This window comes from Brienomyrus brachyistius, chromosome 1, assembly GCF_023856365.1.
Source record: "Brienomyrus brachyistius isolate T26 chromosome 1, BBRACH_0.4, whole genome shotgun sequence".
NCBI classification, from domain to species: Eukaryota; Metazoa; Chordata; class Actinopteri; order Osteoglossiformes; family Mormyridae; genus Brienomyrus; species Brienomyrus brachyistius.
Window position 1 is genome coordinate 16,547,574 of NC_064533.1, and position 18,808 is coordinate 16,566,381.

The window sequence follows — 18,808 nt, forward strand, 5'->3', positions numbered from 1 at the left end:
AGTAAAGACCTGTGTCTTACTAGGGAAGAGGGGAGGGTAAAGAGGTGTGTCCGACTCACTGACAAGAGATGAGTGAATGTCAGTATATGGACCATAAGAGTCTCTTTCTCTGGGAGAGAAACTGTCAGTCATGTTGTATGGTACACTGTATTTAGATAAACTCCATCTCACCTCCTCTTTAGAATCTGATATAAAAATGTCTTTCTAATTTTCAAAATGGAATAAGTGGAGAGATAAAGGTGAAGGCATTTATATTGTAATATAATATGCAATATGATTCTCATATAATGATGTATATTTTAAAGACCATGAAGCAGTTTTCCTGTGAACATGTTAATATGCTCATTTTGGCTAGAGGTAAGGCATGTCATAATCGGTGGCAGGAAATGATGTTCTGTAGGCTGAGACTGTAATGGAAGGAGACATGTCTTCATATCTTATGTTCTCCTTTCTTGGGTGGATGACCCAGCTTAAACCAATATGAGCATGTCTTGAACAAAACAAAGGGATCCAGTCCGTGTTAGATGTCATTGTAAGCTCTGCACATTCTCAGTAGAAAGCTTTATCATGTACAGTCTGCCCCTTCTTTGAATGTATGAGTCACTGGCTTGAAGAAACATCAGGAGAATGAATAAACAATAACATTTTAGCAGATTTCACTTTTATGGCCCCAAGATAGACCCAGAAATCACATCTTTACTTACACGTGTCCTCAGTAGATGGATTGAAATCTAAAACATAGATCCCTGCAGATCTTTCGGAAATGTTGGCATGTTGTCATTCCATTGGTTTCAGGATAAGCTGATGTACAGCTGAAATCTCCATGACTATCTCTCTTGGATCCCACTGATCGTTATTTATTTTGCTGATTTTCAGGCAATGTTTCTGTATAGAGCAGTAAACCTTTCCCCTGTACACCTCTGTTTCTAACTTCTTGCCGTAAATGAAGAGTTACTTCTCGGGACAAAGTACAAACACTCCTAAATGCTCTTCGCCTTATTGCAGTCCTTCTCAGGAGTATCCCCCCTTCTTGGCAGAGAAAGAAATAACATGGGAACTCTTCTCCAGAATCGTGGTGGTATTTGCTGGGCTCACATGCTCCCATCCAGACAAACATGTATCCACGTTGGTCAAACTTTGTTTGAATTATATGGTATTGCATACCTGCTGTTCCCTAACTTTTACTTCTTTGGCTTAATTTTTTCTATATCTGTTTTTTAATTAATATGTGTTTGGTCTCTGTAATCCCTTGGACTTCCCTGCTGATGGAGCCCGAGTTGAATGAGGACGTCTACCCAAATTCTTTTGTTCACCCTTCTTAACTGCTGTCCTTGGCAAAGGTGAAGACAGCACGTGCAAAGCAGATGGTCATCTAGGTCACCCGCCAGGTGCAGGAAATCAAATGGCCTGGTTTTTTTAACCTTCGGTCCTATCCGCCAAGAGTCCCACTTACGACATGCCAGTCAAAAGATGAGTCCTATAAGTATGGAATTTTCCGTGTCCTCTGAACGTAATGTTTTACTTCAGGTGAATCGGTACATCAAACAGAAACACATTTCAATATCCATTAGGACAGAGTCAAATACTGTCACCTCCCCACCTCTCCAGATGTTTATAGTTTGCAGAATACTATAGGAAATTTAAAAACCACTGCCTGAATTATCCATTAGACCATATCAATGAAGCAGTTCTATCAAGGTGGTAAGTCAGGGTGTATGGTATGCAGTGTGTCCATGTTTTAAATATGAACGGGGCTGTAATATAGGTTGAACGGCTGAGTGTTCCTGCCAACATAAGACAGAATATTCTCCAAGGTGAGAGGAGTTATGGCAAGACAGCTTGAATGGGACGACACGATGAAACCAGAATTACATGACTTGAATGAATTTTACTTAATGAAAATATTTTGATATGACATTCCATAAATACTTGTACCCAAAAGAGACCACATTATACATATAAATATGTATGTATATTCATACATACACCCAATCAGCCATAAAATTAAAACTACCTGCCTAATATTGTGTAGATGCCCCTCATGCCACCAAAACGGCTCTGACCTGTAGAGACATGGACTCCACATGACCTCTGAAGGTGTCCAGTGACGTCTGGCACCAAGACATTAGCAGCAGATCTTTTAAGTCCTGTAAGTTGTGAGATGTGGCCTCCATGCATCAGACTTGTTTGTCCAGCACATCCCACAAATACTCAATCGGATTGAGATGTAGGGGAATTTGCAGGTCAAGTCAACACCTTGAACTCTTTTTCATGTTCCTCGTGCCATTTTTGAAGACGTGTTGCAGTGCAGCAGGGTGCGTTATCCTGCTGAAAGAGACCACTGCAACTGGGAAATGCCGTTGCCAAGAAGGGGAGTACTTGGTCTGCAGCAATGTTTAGGTAGGTGGTACATGTCAAAATAACATCTACAAGAATGTCAGACCCAGGGTTTCCCAGCAGAATATTGCCCTGAGCATCACACTGTCTCTGCCAGATTTCCGTCTTCCCATAATGCATCCTGAAACCATCTCTTCCCCAGGGAAACTGCACACTCCCAGTCATCCACCTGATGTAGCAGAAAACGTAACTTATCAGACCAGGCAATGTTCTTCCATTGCTCCATGGTCCGGGTGTGACGCTCACGTGCCCATTGGGGGCACTTTCGGTGATGGAGAGGGGTCAGCATCGGCGCTCGGATCATTCTGCAGCTATGCAGCCCCATACGCAGGAAGCTGCAGTGCACTGTGCATCCTGACACCATTCTATCATAGCCAGCATTAACCTTTTCAGCAATTTGTACTACAGTAGCTCTCCTGTGGGATTGGACCAGAATGACTGACCTTCATTCCCCACATGCACCAGTCAGCCTTGGGCAACCATGACCCAATCACCGGTTCACCGGTTGGCTTGGACCATGTTTGGTAGGTACGGACCACTGCATACTGGGAACACCCCACAAGACCTGTCGTTTTGGAGATGCTCTGACCCAGTCGTCTAGCCATCACAATTTAACCCTTGTCAAAATCGCTGTTTCTTACATTTGCCCATTTTTCCTGCTTCCAACACAAAAGCATCAAGAACTGACAGTTCACTTGCCTAGTATGTAATCACACCCTTGACAGAGGGTGTATGTACATAAATATATACAAGCACAAATACATGCAGTACATAAACAGTCTATATTTTACAGATACAGATACACGTTGTTGTATGAAACAGATGTAGGCCTGTCAGGTCTTTAGAGTGCCATTATTTCTACAAATTAAATCCGGCTTTCACATGTACAATCTAAGCCCACACACATTCCCACCCTCAAACTGGATCCGTGTGACCTTAGAGTCTGACCCAACGCTACTAACCTGTCACATGACCAGACAAGGCGCTTCTTAACGGCGGCCCTGTCTGGCCTTCGCACAGGAGACTGTGGGACGACGCGTCCTTTCCCATTTGCCGCTTCAGCGACACTGAGCAGCGCCTTCTTGCTCGTCCCACTTGTCTCTCCGGTCGTTCGTTATGTCGAGTCACGGGGTTGTTCTGATGGGGCTCGTTACCGTCTTCGGCTGCGGAGTGGAAAGGAGGTGGCTCATCCCCCCCACTCTATAATCTGTCCTAGCTCTCCCAAGGGATCACGACTGACCGCCAAGACCCAAAAACCTCACCTGGATGTTGCATTTTCTTTTGTGGGGGAAGATAAATGAGTCAGAACCCACTGCATAGCTATTTCTATGACAAACTTAAAATACAGTATATATCAGCATCCCAGGCAACATAATGTTAGGTGATTACAGAATCAACGTGTCACATTCTGGCGTCTGAGTGCTGGATTGGAGGATTTGTTTTTTCACAAATTCCACGTTTTTTTTCCTTCACGGTGTTGTGAGAGGATAGTGTAATCTATTGCTCAGTGCAATCCCTGTGTCCAAAATCCATTTCCATTAAAATTTAAATTGCATAAATTAGCCTGACTTTTAAAGAAGGAATCTGCCTCAAAACCATGTTTGGTTATTCCATTCATACCCCCTAGGTCAATTTAATTGGTTTCAGTTCAAATCCATGACATTTTTCATGTGTGGGATGAAAACCTTGGCACATTAGTAGTAGTAATAATATTAATAATAATAATGATGATGATTACATATTAACCCCCTAGGACTGAGTTCCTCTTTTCCCCAACAACTGACTGTGACAGGCATTGACTGCGATGCAGATTGTTAGTTTATGGCAGTTATACTTTTCTCATACTCTCAACAAGGTGTCTACCCAGTCTCACAGAGACGGATGGACGATTCATCTTCCCCATCTCTTCATCAGGGTCTCCTCAGGTGTACAGGGCCCATAAGTCCCCAGTGGTCTTCAGAAACAATCCTGCCTGCTGCTTGTTAGGAGAAATAATTGGATTTCAGTTCCTTAGTGCATTCTCGGTTAGCTCTGGTCACAATCCGGGAAGTCCAGAGGAGGTGCCAAGTCCTCTGGTGTTCCGGTGATTTTTAAGACTGCTGGACTGGTGAATCACAACATTATCACCGGTTAACGCTTTTCTAAATCGCTTCATGTGTTTCATGGCCCGACACCTGGGCGCAAGCAGACGCAGGAAATGCACAAAACCTTTCCGGCTAAAGCAAGCTCATCTCTGCCACACATGATTCCCAAAAACCCAGAGGAAGGGGTGTCTGCCGATACTGCGCCTTTCTGGGGGGGGTGGGGGGGGGGTTGCGCTATATCTGTGTGGATAAACTCAGAAGATGTTTCATGAGTAGAACCCAAAAAAATGGAAGAAAAAATAGTGAATTTAAAGGCCTCTCATAATTTTCAGTTTAATTTTTTATGTTTATATAGGATTACAGTCACATTAATTTTGATAACCTTCCCGCAAGATCATAGCCATTATCTTTCACAGTTGAGTGAATTTCTGTATGACTTAATTAACACTTAAGCCACTTTTTCGAGCATTAACATCTATTTTGCAATTAGCAGCTCCTTATGACTGAGCCAAATGCAGATTAATCGCCCACGGAGGCCTTTAAATTGGTTGGCTGGCTAAACTGTCAGTCTGGCAGAAGGAAGCATTTTTTGACCATTCAGCGTCCTCATCTGTCCCAGCACTTTATGGAAGCCTTAACTGTGCCGTAAAGCATTTTGCAAGCATTGTAAAGCACTGAGCTATACATATTCCCATGCAAATAATAAAGTTTACGTCTCTGAACTCTGTTATTCACTGAACGACACAATCTTGAATAAAGGCTTGCACAAAATGCGCAATACACCTGAGGTATTTTTAAGAAATGCTGATTATTTTTTAACTGCATAAAATAGGGAAAGTACTTCAAATCTAACCTTGGGTTCAGGAAGCAATAAGTGATATCAAACAGAAAAAATCTTTTTTCCTGAGACTGTAGTCAAGTGTCTAAATGTCTTGCCCATCTACTGGAAATGTGTGAAGTGCTCTCTGATATCGCACTCCCTGCTCCCACTGTTGTTAGGCTGTTAAAACTATTGATCATTAAAGGATGTCCAGCTGTGAAGAATCTAATTGAGGTGCCTCTCGGCTCGTCGATTCCACTCTCTGCTCCGTGGACCGAGCAAAGTCCTTAATGGGAGCGTTGTCTGTAAACAAGGCAGGTGCGAGTGAGCAGATCTGAAAGGCGGCCGGATGCAGTTACAGGCTCCTCGCAGAAACGCTGCAGCTTTAGCACAGGGAGGTAATTCACCGCCCTAAGTCAGGTTCATGGTTAATGCGCTGTTCGCCAGCCGCTGACAGACAGATGTAATGTAATGCCCTGGTTTCATTCCGTACTTCTGAGGTTCATACACCTGAATTTACCACAGTCCTGTTACGCACACACTGCAGATGCTATTTCATACAGTGATTTTGCTTTTCTGTTTGATTTCAGAGAAAGTCAGCATGCTTTCTGCATTCATAGCACCTTTCAAATGCATGAATCCTGGGACAGTAAACACAGAGGACGAAGATAATTTGAGTAAGTTCTTTAAATCTTACAGTATCATTTCATAATCGTATAATCCCACAAATGCAGCAGTCTCATTCTTGGTCAAACAATTAGGCTTTGGATCTATTCATGCATTTTTACTATTGTGGCTGAGTTTGCAAGGTAGCCACTGTACACCAAGAAATAAAGGCATTCTGTGTCACGGGACTTGGTAGGCAAAAAGAGAAAGGAGGGTGAACTGTTCTCACTGTTTGTTTCAGACCGTATTGTCTTTTTTTCATTTTTCATTCAAGTCATTTATTTTTTATCTTTTGATAAAAAGATACATTATTAAATTTTGCCCTGAGCACTAACTTCCATAGCAACATAAAAAGTTAAACACAGTAGGCACTCACAAAGGTGCGTTAAACGCACCTAGAAGTGTGCTGGCAGTCAGCTGGTGGGTGCTGCATCATTCAGCAGACAAGCAATGCTGCATCCTGTTTTTATTAAAGAATAAAGTGGGGAAAATAAGAGCTGATCTTCTGCTTTATCTCCAAAGGCTTTAAGCACCCACAGCTATCAGAGCTATCTGTCTATTACAATGGGATCCGTGCCGCCGTCGTGTTGAAAGCAGGGAGCAAACCGGCTGCTTTAAACGCAGAATCACACCCAATTTCACTGCAGATTACAGAATAATTTGGGAGGTGACGCCATGATCTGCGGGGATTTATATGTGGATCCGAAAACATTTGAGAAAGACTCCAGAACCCAGCTGTATATGGTGATTAATGGAGTTACTGCCATGGCTTTGTGTCACCCCGTGTCCACATTGCTGAATTGTTCTGTATTTGGTAAATCAGCAGATCTTGTTCAACTCTTTATTTTTGTGGCTGTGATACACTGCCATAAATTTCAGGAACATGAACACAAAGGAAACCACTTTTCCCTTCAATCTTTTCCAGGCACAAGCAGCGCTGAGGTGAAGGAAAACCGAAATATTGGAAATCTAGAAGACTGCGCTCTGCTTCCCGGAGATCACCAGTCCATCTTCCGTTCCGACGCCTCCAGAGGCGGGACTTCTGGCCTGAAGAGGAAGCGGCCACTGGAAGAGGGTAATAACTCCCACCTTTGTAAGCTCCAGCTGTTTTACAAAAGGCTGAGTTGGTCCGACGCTCCAAAGAATGCTCTGGTCCAGCTGAACGAGCTCAGGCCGGGCCTGCAGTACCGAATGGTCTCCCAGACCGGACCGGTGCATGCCCCAGTGTTCTCAATTGCCGTGGAGGTCAACGGGCTCACATTCGAGGGCACAGGGCCTACCAAGAAGAAGGCCAAGATGAGGGCAGCAGAGATGGCCCTCAGGTCCTTTGTCCAGTTCCCAAATGCCCCTCAGGCTCACCAGGCCATGGGAAACCGGGGCAACCCGACAGCCGACTTCACTTCGGATCAGGCCGACTTTCCGGACTCGCTGTTCAAGGAGTTTGAGCCGGCGTCCCAAGCTGACGGCCTGCTGGTGTGCGGGTCCACAGAAAATGAGTCGGTCCCCGGACCCCTCTGGCACGGGAGACCACTTCGCCCCACGCTGGGCCTAGTGGCCCGGGCCGGGCAAAACAAGCAGAAGATGGCCTCCCCCGTGGAGGGCGAGAAGAGCCCGGTGGTGCTGTTAAATGAGCTGCGACCAGGCCTGAGGTACGTCTTCCTCTCGGAGAGCGCGCAGAGCAGACACGGCAGGAGCTTCGTAATGGCCGTGAGGGTGGACGGGAGGATATTCGAGGGCTCTGGACGCAGCAAGAAGCTGGCAAAACGCCAGGCGGCGCTGTCCGCGTTACAGGCTCTCGAGTTGGCACCCGAGGGGAGAAGCAGCCATATTCCCAGCAGGAGTAAATGCCCTCATTTCCCACAGGTGAGCAATGCCAACTCGCTTCTGGCAAGTGTGTGCTGTTCCTTATGGTAGCCTGTAATAATACCAGCAGCGGGAGCACCGGGAATTATGGGATGATGATTCAAAGCTTAATTAAGGGGGAGGAGTGAAGGGGCGGGGAGGGTGGGATATGCAAGCAGGCACAGGCAATGTTTATCTTGGATGTAGGTGTCACGTAATCTCATGGAGCCACGTAAAAGCTTGAGTTGGGAGTCAACAGAATCTGCTCAGTGATCTATTCACTTGGAAAGCATGGAAGCAAACGAGTAAACGATTGTTCCTGTGCCCCTAACATGGGGGGTTAAAAAAAAAAAGCGCATTGCTTGGAAATGAGGTCTCCTGTGTGTTTATCGAGCTATAATTGGGGAAGTATTTTGCACAATCTCCTGTTTCTTCATGTGTGGCATCTCAGTGTCTATAAACATTAATTCAGTCCGTTGCCCAAAGGAGATGGAGAAACAAAGGGCAAATAGACAAACACGGCACAAACCAATTCCAACGTTAAATTAGTACAATATTTAAATAGCAATCAGGGGAAACGAGTTTTGGGAACTTTTCAAATGGATTTTTAAAGTGTGTGCATTACAAGTGCGGTAAAGATATATATGGGAAATGTAAATGACACATTGGAGATAACTTGAGGAGACTTGCTCCACAGTGTTGCCCAGGGCTTGTAATCAAACATGATGGTATTGTGAGAGATCACCCCATACATACATATACATAGCTGTGTGCGTAGAAATACAAATTGATTTAAAAGGTCTTTTGTAAACATGACACAGTGTCACTGCTTGCCGGCTTCACTGACACTGCAAAATAATGTATACGCTTATTTATAGCGCGACCCCCAGGCAGCCAACCCCCCTCGCTAAGGCTGTGTGAGACAGCTGAATCTCATCATGTCTGCGATGCACAGTGTTACTAAATGCAGTATGTCGTATTAAAATTCCCCTCCCGGCCCCCAACATCAAGCCAGGAAAATGTTGTCCTTCCTCTCACACAAGTTGCTCCTGCCCGCCTCGGAGAAACTTCAGCTTTTCTTTTCCCGACACGGTGTCTAAAAGGATTTTAAGAGGATTTTCCTCAGCGGTTTAGCTCCAGAAATTGGCCACTCGTGCACATTCCTGAAAATCAGCAGCAGCGTCTGCGATGGGGGGATGGAGGGAGGGATGGTGAAACAGGCACGGTGAAGGACACATGGTGAACGCAGATTTTCCCAGAGCTGCATGGGGTCATTGCTCGAGGCCTTGGTGTATGGGGGGGGGGGTGGAAATTTACTTCTCACAGACGGCTCTAAGAATGGGGTTGAGGGCAGATCTAACGCGTGGCCCTCCAGGTCTGTTCAAGCACATGTGCACTATGAAGCCCCCTGTGCTTCTCTGACCTGGACATTAGTCTGTCATGCACTGACAGACCCCCCCCTTTGGGTGTCCACACTAACATGCAACTCTCAATATTTACTGTGTATTCTCCATACAGTCGCTCCTCTACTTACAAATGAGATACATTCAGGACGGCCGTTCGTAACTTTAAATGTCCGTAAGTAACATCATTTTAAGGGTATATGCAAGTACAAAGAACTACGATGATGGGAGTTCGCACGCTACGCTGCTGCGCGGCAGGAGTAGCGGCCAGAAGTCGTACTACCTGGAATTGGTGCACAGAAAAAAAATTTGATTTTGCGAACAGGAAACGGGAGCCCAATGAACACAATTTAGATTCACAGTCCTCTTCGTTTGTATGCCTGAAAGTTTGTAAATTGAAAGTTTATAAGTAGAGGAGCGTCTGTATTTGCTAATTCTATCGGATGATCCTGTGTGAACTGGGCCAGTGCTACCCCACCAGAAAATGTCAGCAGAAATACAAACAGGCCATTTTTGTCAAATGTAGAACGAGGGAATAATGGTGTGTCTGCGTTCAGTTGAACTGGATAAATTCACATTCGTCTCTGGAGATGGAAGCCTTCTCATTCTCTATCTCCAGTCCTCTCCGCAGATTTGCTTAAATTTGTCCGGGTGTTCTGAGCTGGAATTCCGAGATGAAGTGTCGCATGGAAGAGAAGAGAAAGCGAGAGAGATGATTGTGAGAGATGTCAGTAATGTCCCCTGTGCAATCAGCCTGGTTCCACACATACCCCAGTCTTTCTTCGGGTGTCTTTTTTGACAGAAGAGTGGGGGGTGGAGTCGGCTTCATAGTGCACATGAGCCATTGTGCTGGAGGACCAGGTCTGTTCAAGCATCTACAATGCCTTGTAGGTTTTCCCATCAGATATCCATCCACCAGCCAGGCAGGACTTCCCAGACAAGCTAAAAGACTAAAAGACAAAACAGGAAATGTGAATATGAATATTCTGTGTTAGGGGGGGTCACTGACACAGGAAACTATCTGTAGAAAATGTGTGTGTGTCGGGGGGGGGAGTCTTTCTAACTAATTCCACCTGCAAAGATCAGAAGGGAGGGACGAAAGTGTAAGGCATCAACCAGTGAGGTGGGTTTTAGCAACAGAAGGAGCGTTTTCTGGATGGATAGATCATGGTACCGCAGGATGCCCACAAAGAATCCTAACCACTAGTTACAGGCAGCGACAAACAAAAGATTCAGCTCAGTCTTCACACGTCCTCATTCACTCATTAACACAGCACACACAACACTCAGCATCAGCGATAGCATGTTTGTCTGGAGATAAAGGTTGGGTAAAACTCATGGGTGTGTATATGTGTGTGTTTGCGTGTGTGTGCCCATTTAGCTATTATCTTCCATCTTAGGAAGCTCATTAAAATACAGTACGTTTCTGAAAAAAATTATAAATCAAGACACTGCTCTATGACTGTATCTATTTAATACAAACCAGGTATCTCAAATAACAGTATATGACCTTACAATGCAGAGGTATTAATCTTTTACCATTAATTTGTTAAATTAAAGCTGGAACACAGAGAGGGAATTATTCCTGTTGCAGAGTAATCTTTATATTTGTCTCCATTCAGACAGTTCTGTGCAAGATACTACAGAGCTAAACAAAATCTAATTGCAAATACAGCGCGATTAAGGTTAATAACAATATAAATCATAATGTATATTCTCAAAATACTTTTAAGTGCAGGAAAAAACATCACAAACAGCTGACCTGAAAAGGTAAAATGTTGAAAAACTGGTACCTGAACAATCTAATATGCGATCCTGTAGCTGCTTTGGAGGTTTACAAGGGATAGAAGCTTCTAGAAGCTGACTGTGTGTAAGCAAGCAGGTTTTCTTGGTGGCGAGACCAAGTCATTGTTTGTCAGAGTCGCTTTCTTTGGTGCTGGCAGAGATTTTGCTCAGTGTCTGTGAAGGAGCGATAGACGGACGGACTGAGTGGTATATAAGGACAGGGTCATCCTGACCATCTGCATCGGAGGGGCTGACATGAAGATACCCCCCCCCACATGGTTTTTCATTACAGATTATGAGGAGCCATGATGAGGGCAGTGTAAGATGGCACAAGGGTGAAAGCTGCAGCTGGACTTTCAGGTCATGTCTCCCCAAGTTAGATGTAATTTTGTGTAAAGACCCTGGAGACAGTCAGGGGCTGAATAACTGGCCCTCTTTTGAAGGTTGATTGGACACTTAATCTTTCCTCTGTATGACAAAGATCTGAAACAGCGCCAAGGGAGCAAAAAGGCAGAGCCTCCCATAAAAGACAGGCCTCTTGCAGCAGGCCTTGCGTTCGGACAGACAAGTCATGGCCGTGTAATAAGTACATGACGCGTCAGCGTTTATGCTGTAAGCGTGCTGCTTCTTTAGGAGGATAATTAAAAAAGCTTTGGGATTTTATAAGGCAACTTTACCACACAAATGGACTGAAGATAATTTCAGCAAAGTCAAGGTGACCCTCCCCTCCCCACCTGTAACAGTACCGTATAGGCAGTGCCCCCAAACTTGGTAAATAAAATGGGCAGTGCCCTGGGTTGTCCTCGTACTAGGGGATGCAAATTTTACCAAGTGCCCATTTAAATAACAGACGATCACACAAAATCCACAATTTACCGAGAACTGGCCCCTTCCTGGAACCGCTAAACCTGCCCCCATCAAACCCCCCTGCTGTGAGACCCCTCCCCTGTTCCTGTCCTAGCCCCTAACTCAGTGTGTCTGCCAATTACGACACCAGCAGAACAATTAAATCTCTTTAGGTGGTCTCACACTGAAGGTCCAGAACCTGGTCCCTGGTTATAAGTTCCTGGGATGTCTCAACGAGGGACTTTTGGAGTTCCTGGGATGTCTCAACGAGGGACTTTTGGAGTTCCTGGCCACTTATGTACAATTTCACAATGCACAACAGAACAGGGACCTTTATGATACATAAACATTGGACACACAAAAAGTTTGTAGGTTAAACTTCGCACATAATTCAAAACTACACTGCCACCACAAAACAATGGAGATTGAACATGTCGTTTTGGTAAGTTGTTAGTTATTGGAGGGGGGTTAGGGTGTCACTTAGGTACTATGAGAAAAAAAATATCAAATTCTTTACTCTCACCCTTCAAATTTGTTCCATGTGGTCAAAAGTTAATATGTGCCAAATTATTTCATAATTGTGTAATGTTTACAGGTCGCCCATCTACATTTTAGTTTATATCACAAAAATGGATGATGTTATACACAGTATACTTACCAATTAGACAATTTGTTTATGCTCAAGAATATAGATGGAACATGTAATAATGGTTCATTTGCAATAAATTGTACCGTGTACTGCACTAACACTTATAGTTAAATGTGATTCTTATACAAACTCTGATTTAATACACAGTTCTGTGGTGTCACATTCACTAAAGTTCGGTCTTCCTTGTAGTAGGATGTAGCTGACGATGATCAGAAACAACCTGCAAGAGAAACCGCAGGTCATCTTCATCCTTAGTGAGTGTCTTCTTGTCTTCCTGGATCAGTGCCACTCCCCTCTCTGCAGTATCATTGACAACTTTGCACCAATGTATCCTTCCTGTGATGCCCAGGTATCTGGATCAGTGGTCAGGAAGTCAGTCGGCAAGTTGAGGCAATGAAACAGATTCATGGAGGTGCTGGTTACAAACTGATCCGGAGTGAACTTAAAACTCAAACAATAAACAGACGGTCAATGCATGCAGATTACAGGTCAATAGGTCATGAAAAGTGAAAATTAATGTAACATGTAAACATTTGAAATACTGAACATCTAACATTTTAAATTTAGAAAGTTAAGAATGATGAAAACGAGGGCACATGAAGTTCCAATCTCCACTCTACAGCTTATTTAACTTGTTTTTTTGTGTCTTAGCCCATAGCCCTGTAGTAAAACAGGCTACTTACTTGTTGCAATTATGTAATATAAACACATGAAAACAATGCATTTAATTTGCAATGCATATAATTTATTCCAATGCATATATTACCTTCTTTTGATTGAAGTTGATTATCTCTGACGTTACTGTGCTCGACACTATAGTGCAAACCGAATAACTGGTGAAAAATAACAATTAAACACCAGCAGAAAACAACATGGCTGACTGTTTTGTTTCTGCTTTCATAGAATAGCTAAAATACGACTGTCAGAAATATAAATAAGTAAGAGATTGGTGTGGTTACTCAGATTAGCGAGAGAGGTACCTGTGAAAGCGTGGTCATCATGAGGCGTAATTAAGCTTACAATGCTAACATTCAGAGGCCTTGGGCTACCTGTAAATGTTAATATTTTTAAGTGTAATTTTTCTGGGTCCATTTTATCACCAACAGAATAGATCAAGGTGGTGAAAGATGTGTATTTCAGACTTTTATTTTTAAGTGACACCCTAAGGGGGGTGGCATTGCAATCAAAACGGGACAAAGCCTTTTATTTATATTTTATTTATACAACCCATGGCATGTTTATATTTCATTATTAAATCGAGCTGGTAGATTGATCTCTTGGTTTCACAGAATAAATGACAGTCGAACATACTCTGCTAATAAGCGCTGGCAAGTTTGACAGCACAGGCAATATCTGACAAAAGTATATTGGTTATCAGTCAAATTTTCCGATACAGAAAAATGAAGATGCAAGCAAACATGTATTCCTCAAATGTAACTGGAGTACAAAAATAATTACATCTGTTCAATTTTTGCTCCGCTAACATTTCTGTTCCCCACACTTCTGTGTAACTTAGTTAGCGGTGGTGCTTATGGACAATCAGCCAGCAGGTTATTGCTGTAATCACCTCCCTGGTAGTTCAAACTAAAAGTACCTGGTCTGGAGTAGGAACTAATAAAAGGTTCCAGAACTGCCTCCAAGGAACTCCTGAGGTGTGAAAGCAGGGCTGCCACTAAAGACTTTTTTCTATTGATTAATCTATCAATTATTTTATTGACTAGTTGATTAATCTAAACGGTTCATTTTCCTCCAGAAAATCAATTTAACCTTTTAAGTTTTAAATTGTATTTTGAAGACGTTTTTTTTTTTTAAATATAGTTTTCATTTTAATTTCAGTTCAAATTATTTCCTTTTATTTAGTGTCTTTCTTCATTTCAGTTTACGATAATGACATTGATCCCAGCAAGTTCAATGCATATGAACACACACTGACACCGTCAATCAACATAGAATAAGCCCAGGTTTTAGCCTAAACATTTTCACAAACACGTATTCAATGGAAATTCTAATGCAGCAGGCAGATTTATGGCATTAATGATGAGTGTTTTTAGCAGCTACAAGGACAGAAGATATTAAAAAGCTCTCAGTACCAATGGTAATTTAATAAACATGAATAGACTAGAATATTGCCTGTGTGTTTTCTCTACAGGTGTTCATGCATAGCACTAGTATCGCTGTGGTATGCCATCGCACTTTGCACAATGTAAAACCACTTTTTCTATTTTGTGATCATTTTTGAACTATTGCCATAATTACTAGGGGTGGGTATTGGCAAGGACCTCACAATACGATAGGTATCACGATACATGGATCACGATACGATTAAATCACGATATATTGTGACGCTATACATATTTAGATATATTGCAATATTCTACAGTTCACTGAAAATGTAAAAATAGAGCTGAAATGCAAGTTGCTGCATATGATCTGGGTGGTCTTAATGAATCACATTACATTAATAATTTAGCCAAAACAACATAACTCAATTGAATTTTAACTTTATTGCCTTTGCATTTTAACACAATGAACTAGTGGACACCAAAAACGTTAAGATAAAGTGCATAAAATTAAAAATAAGAAATGAAAGTGCCCAGTCAGTTATCTAAGGTTGGTGTGGTGCTTGTAGAGGACTGACCATATTAACTGTTCTTATAAAGAAAATAAAAGACAGTATGATTAGAGCTGGACGGTATGACCAAAAATCTATATTACGGGTATTTTTCAAAGTTAAATCGGTTTCATGGTATACGACTGTATTTTTATAAAATGTCTGATTGGGCGTTTACGATATTTTCCAGGATTTTACCGGACATATTTCAGTTCTACGCTTTTGCATTGTTCCCACGTTAACTATATTATTATATATAGTATCTGCTACCTTAATGATAACATACGGCTAACATGTTTGTTGGCTAACTGCTTATAGATAAACGGCTAATGTTAAGGTGTGCGCCGGCCAAGGCAACATTTTTGATAAGTGTTTAATAGTTTTAATGGGAGCTTTACCGACCAAGCGAAATTTCTCATAAAGACCAAGATGTCGGTCTTTAAGATGCTTCGCCAAGTTTGATGTGCTACTTGGCTTCGTCACCGCAACTTTGTAGCATTTTGTGTAGAAGCTTATTGATATCCTTAGCCTTTCCATGCTTGTCTGCAAAATAATTCCAATTTTGTTTTTACTAAAACAGCTTGCGAAGTGCCCTCAACTGCAGCACATACCACGTTCGGCCAGCTCGGTATGTGTGTAAGCAACGCAAACGCGTTCAGCGGCTATGGAAAGGAGGGGAGGGGTTACGCGAATGTGTGCGTGCACGTGTGCGTGCATGTACGCGCGCCTGCGCTGTAGCGATGCCACGTGAAGTGTGGCGAATGAGGCGAAAACCGTACTGTTGGTATCAATAATGGTGAAAATGAGTGTCTACTTATTTTTAATATCGATTAGTATCTGAGAATCATTTTTTTGACAACTCCAGTGTCTCATTATTTTCAACTCCAGTGTCAGCTATATCTTCTATTTCTGATCTTTCGCGGTACATTTTTAGCGGTGCAGCAGTGAAAAAGGTCCCCCCTTCAGTAAGACATGAGAAATTAGTTGCCAATCCTCATTGATGTGGTGCGATGTGATTGTAACTTAAGATTCAATGGCTCACGAATTCCAGCAATTGCACGTAAGTGCCACTCTTTCTGCAGAGAGAAGAAGATTTCTTTACAACTTGCATTACCTCCTCATACATCCTGGGCACAGCTACCTCCGTAATGTGTTTGCGGGTTGGGATCACATAGCGCGGCTCCAGGGTGTTCCCAAAACCTCTGGTTGTATTTTGCTTGATTTTCTAGAAATCGATATAGTATAATCATGAAACAAAATATCGAGATATATTGATGGATCGATTTTTTTTTCACACCCCTAATAATTACATAGTGATATTAAAGGAAAACAATGAACTGAAGCATTCTAGAAATCATAACGGTAATTTTATTAAAATTAAAAAATGATACATCAATTTAGAATATCGATGTTGATGCATTTTCTGCGTCGACGTCATGAACTACGTCGAGTAATCACGGAAGCCCCATGTCAAAGATACAAGTCCCTGGTTCCAGAAAAAGTTATTGAAGTGTGAAGACACCTTTTGTTTGTCCGGACACAAAGAAAAGTAAAGTAAAAACTATATAGACATAAACATTTAAATAAATTCCACATTCCAGCACATCAAGACAGTATATAATTAAACTTATTAAAACACCTTTCGAATGAACAAACTACAAGCAGTTCTTGATAGAAGTTTTTTGTGTATATAAGAGACAATTTAGTTTTATTTTTAATAAGCTATACCCATATGTTCTTCAAATAAAACCATTTTGGTATTCAAGTCTTTGGCCTTTCTTTAGTGGTTTTCACAATTTGTTTCCAGTGACTGCATTTGTAATTCTGTGTTCCAGTTAGAACTTTTTAAACATTTCTCCAGATATGGTAAGTTGCTATATGGTATTTCAAATGTCATTTTCATCGGATTGATATTGAATAAGAATCGAATCGGACTGGAAAGCGGTGTTAGCCTGTGAATCGGATTCAAATGGAATCTGTGCCAATACCTAACCCTAGCACTTCCGTAAACTCTACGTCACTCGGATAGTTTTTGCATAAATCCGGATATAATTAAATCAGCTTTACCCAGGTCGACAGCTGCCAGTATATGTAATCATTGCAATAAATAGATAAAAGCGACTGACTTACAAATAGTTCAAAAGAACATAAGCATTGCTGACCGACTCAATGTCATAAAAGAAGGTGCTGCTAAATAATGTAAACCACCTGTGCCTTACCTGGATCCTGGATACACAGCCTCATAGACACCACCTCGAAGATAACCCGCACCCCCCCACACACACTTTCCGGGTCCAGGGGCGCCGAGGAATTTGCAGGTCAGGGTGGTTCGGTGAGGAAGTATGCCGGGTAGTCTTCCCCTGGGTCAGACAGCCATTAAATCAAAGTGTAATCGGGCTAATTTCATATAATCGCCATTTACCTCCCTGACGGATACATCGCTTGCGACAGCCTCGAGACTAACTTTGTGGGAATAGCGCGAAGATAACTGAACAATAATAAACCCTAATAAAGCTTACTAATCTTTGCTACTACCCTCTTGTCCTTGACGGGTAACATTCATATTTATAGGCTTATTTATTATGCGGTTCGTATGTGCAGTCAGACCTGCTATAACATGACTACTATATTCCTGAAAAATCTGGCGTTAGCTAAAATCACGTAGCCCAACTAAAATACGCATATCCAATGGGAAAAACAGGGTTTAGGGAATGCAGCTCCAAAACTTACAGTAGTAACTGTAAGGCCAGACAAAATGACTTAAATAAATCTGTGACACCAGTGGCTAATAATGTAATTATATGCATTAAAAGAAAGAAATATTAATACATTATATCATAAACATCATAAGCGTAGAATTCGCTAGCTTGCCAATTGTTGAAGTTAGTAGTAGTGAGCCGCAGCCACTGTGCGGCTAGTCATGCGGGGAAATACAAATGTGTTCCCGTGTTGTTTTGTACTTGAGTACTAATGTATCAGCACGTTAGAACAGATTCACGGTGTGATATCACGCCTGGCAGTAGGACTGACTGTACAGGGTTTTATGCTTGTCCGCTTCCTATAGGCATCCTCCACCCTCCTGCCACACCGGATTCCCGCCCTCTTTTTCTCTTTCTTTTTACTTGACCTGACACATCCTGATGGATGGACTTACGCAATACATTAATATAACTTGCAAAAAATAATGTTGAGCTATTCAACATTATTTACTTCTTGCGTTATAAAACGTAAATAAGGTGCTTACATGTCATATTAACCCACACAAAACAAAATTGTGCCACCAAACAGTTATAGCTATTAAACGTTCTTATTATAACCACTGATTTATAATCTGTCTTAATATATGCAGTCTTCAACCATGAAGTGAAGATCCTTAATTAGGACTGCAACAAATTAGGGATGGAGAGGACATAGATTTAAGGAGATATAAATTTAGATCAAGGAGGTGTGAGAGTCACATAGAGGAAATTGATCAACGTGGCCATTAGACTTCTGGATGTTATCATTAATTCAGGATGTAGAATTGGTTTGAGAAGCACTTTAGTGAGGGTCAACTAGTCGTTTGATCAGTGTTGCAATCAAGTGGCTAAAGACAGTTTCAAGGGGAATCCCAGACATGTCTTAAAGAATTGATTTAAACTCCTTAAGTAGTGGTTAATGCTCACTAATCATGATAAATGGTGCTGCGTGCACGAGAGGCACGTC

The 18,808-nt window shown here is 42.2% G+C and overlaps 1 protein-coding gene across 2 annotated transcripts in view; it reads left to right on the top strand.

Annotated features, from left to right (window-relative positions):
• adarb2 (adenosine deaminase RNA specific B2 (inactive)) overlaps positions 1 to 18,808 on the top strand; it is a 118,308-nt gene that overhangs the window by 61,363 nt on the left and 38,137 nt on the right. Inside the window, exons 2-3 of one of the 2 annotated variants that reach the window (XM_049027193.1) lie at positions 5,892 to 5,978; positions 6,893 to 7,830. In XM_049027193.1, the coding sequence (XP_048883150.1) occupies positions 5,892 to 5,978; positions 6,893 to 7,830 (1,025 nt within the window). The remainder of the gene's footprint in view (positions 1 to 5,891; positions 5,979 to 6,892; positions 7,831 to 18,808) is intronic. The other variant, XM_049027194.1, reaches the window with a different exon arrangement.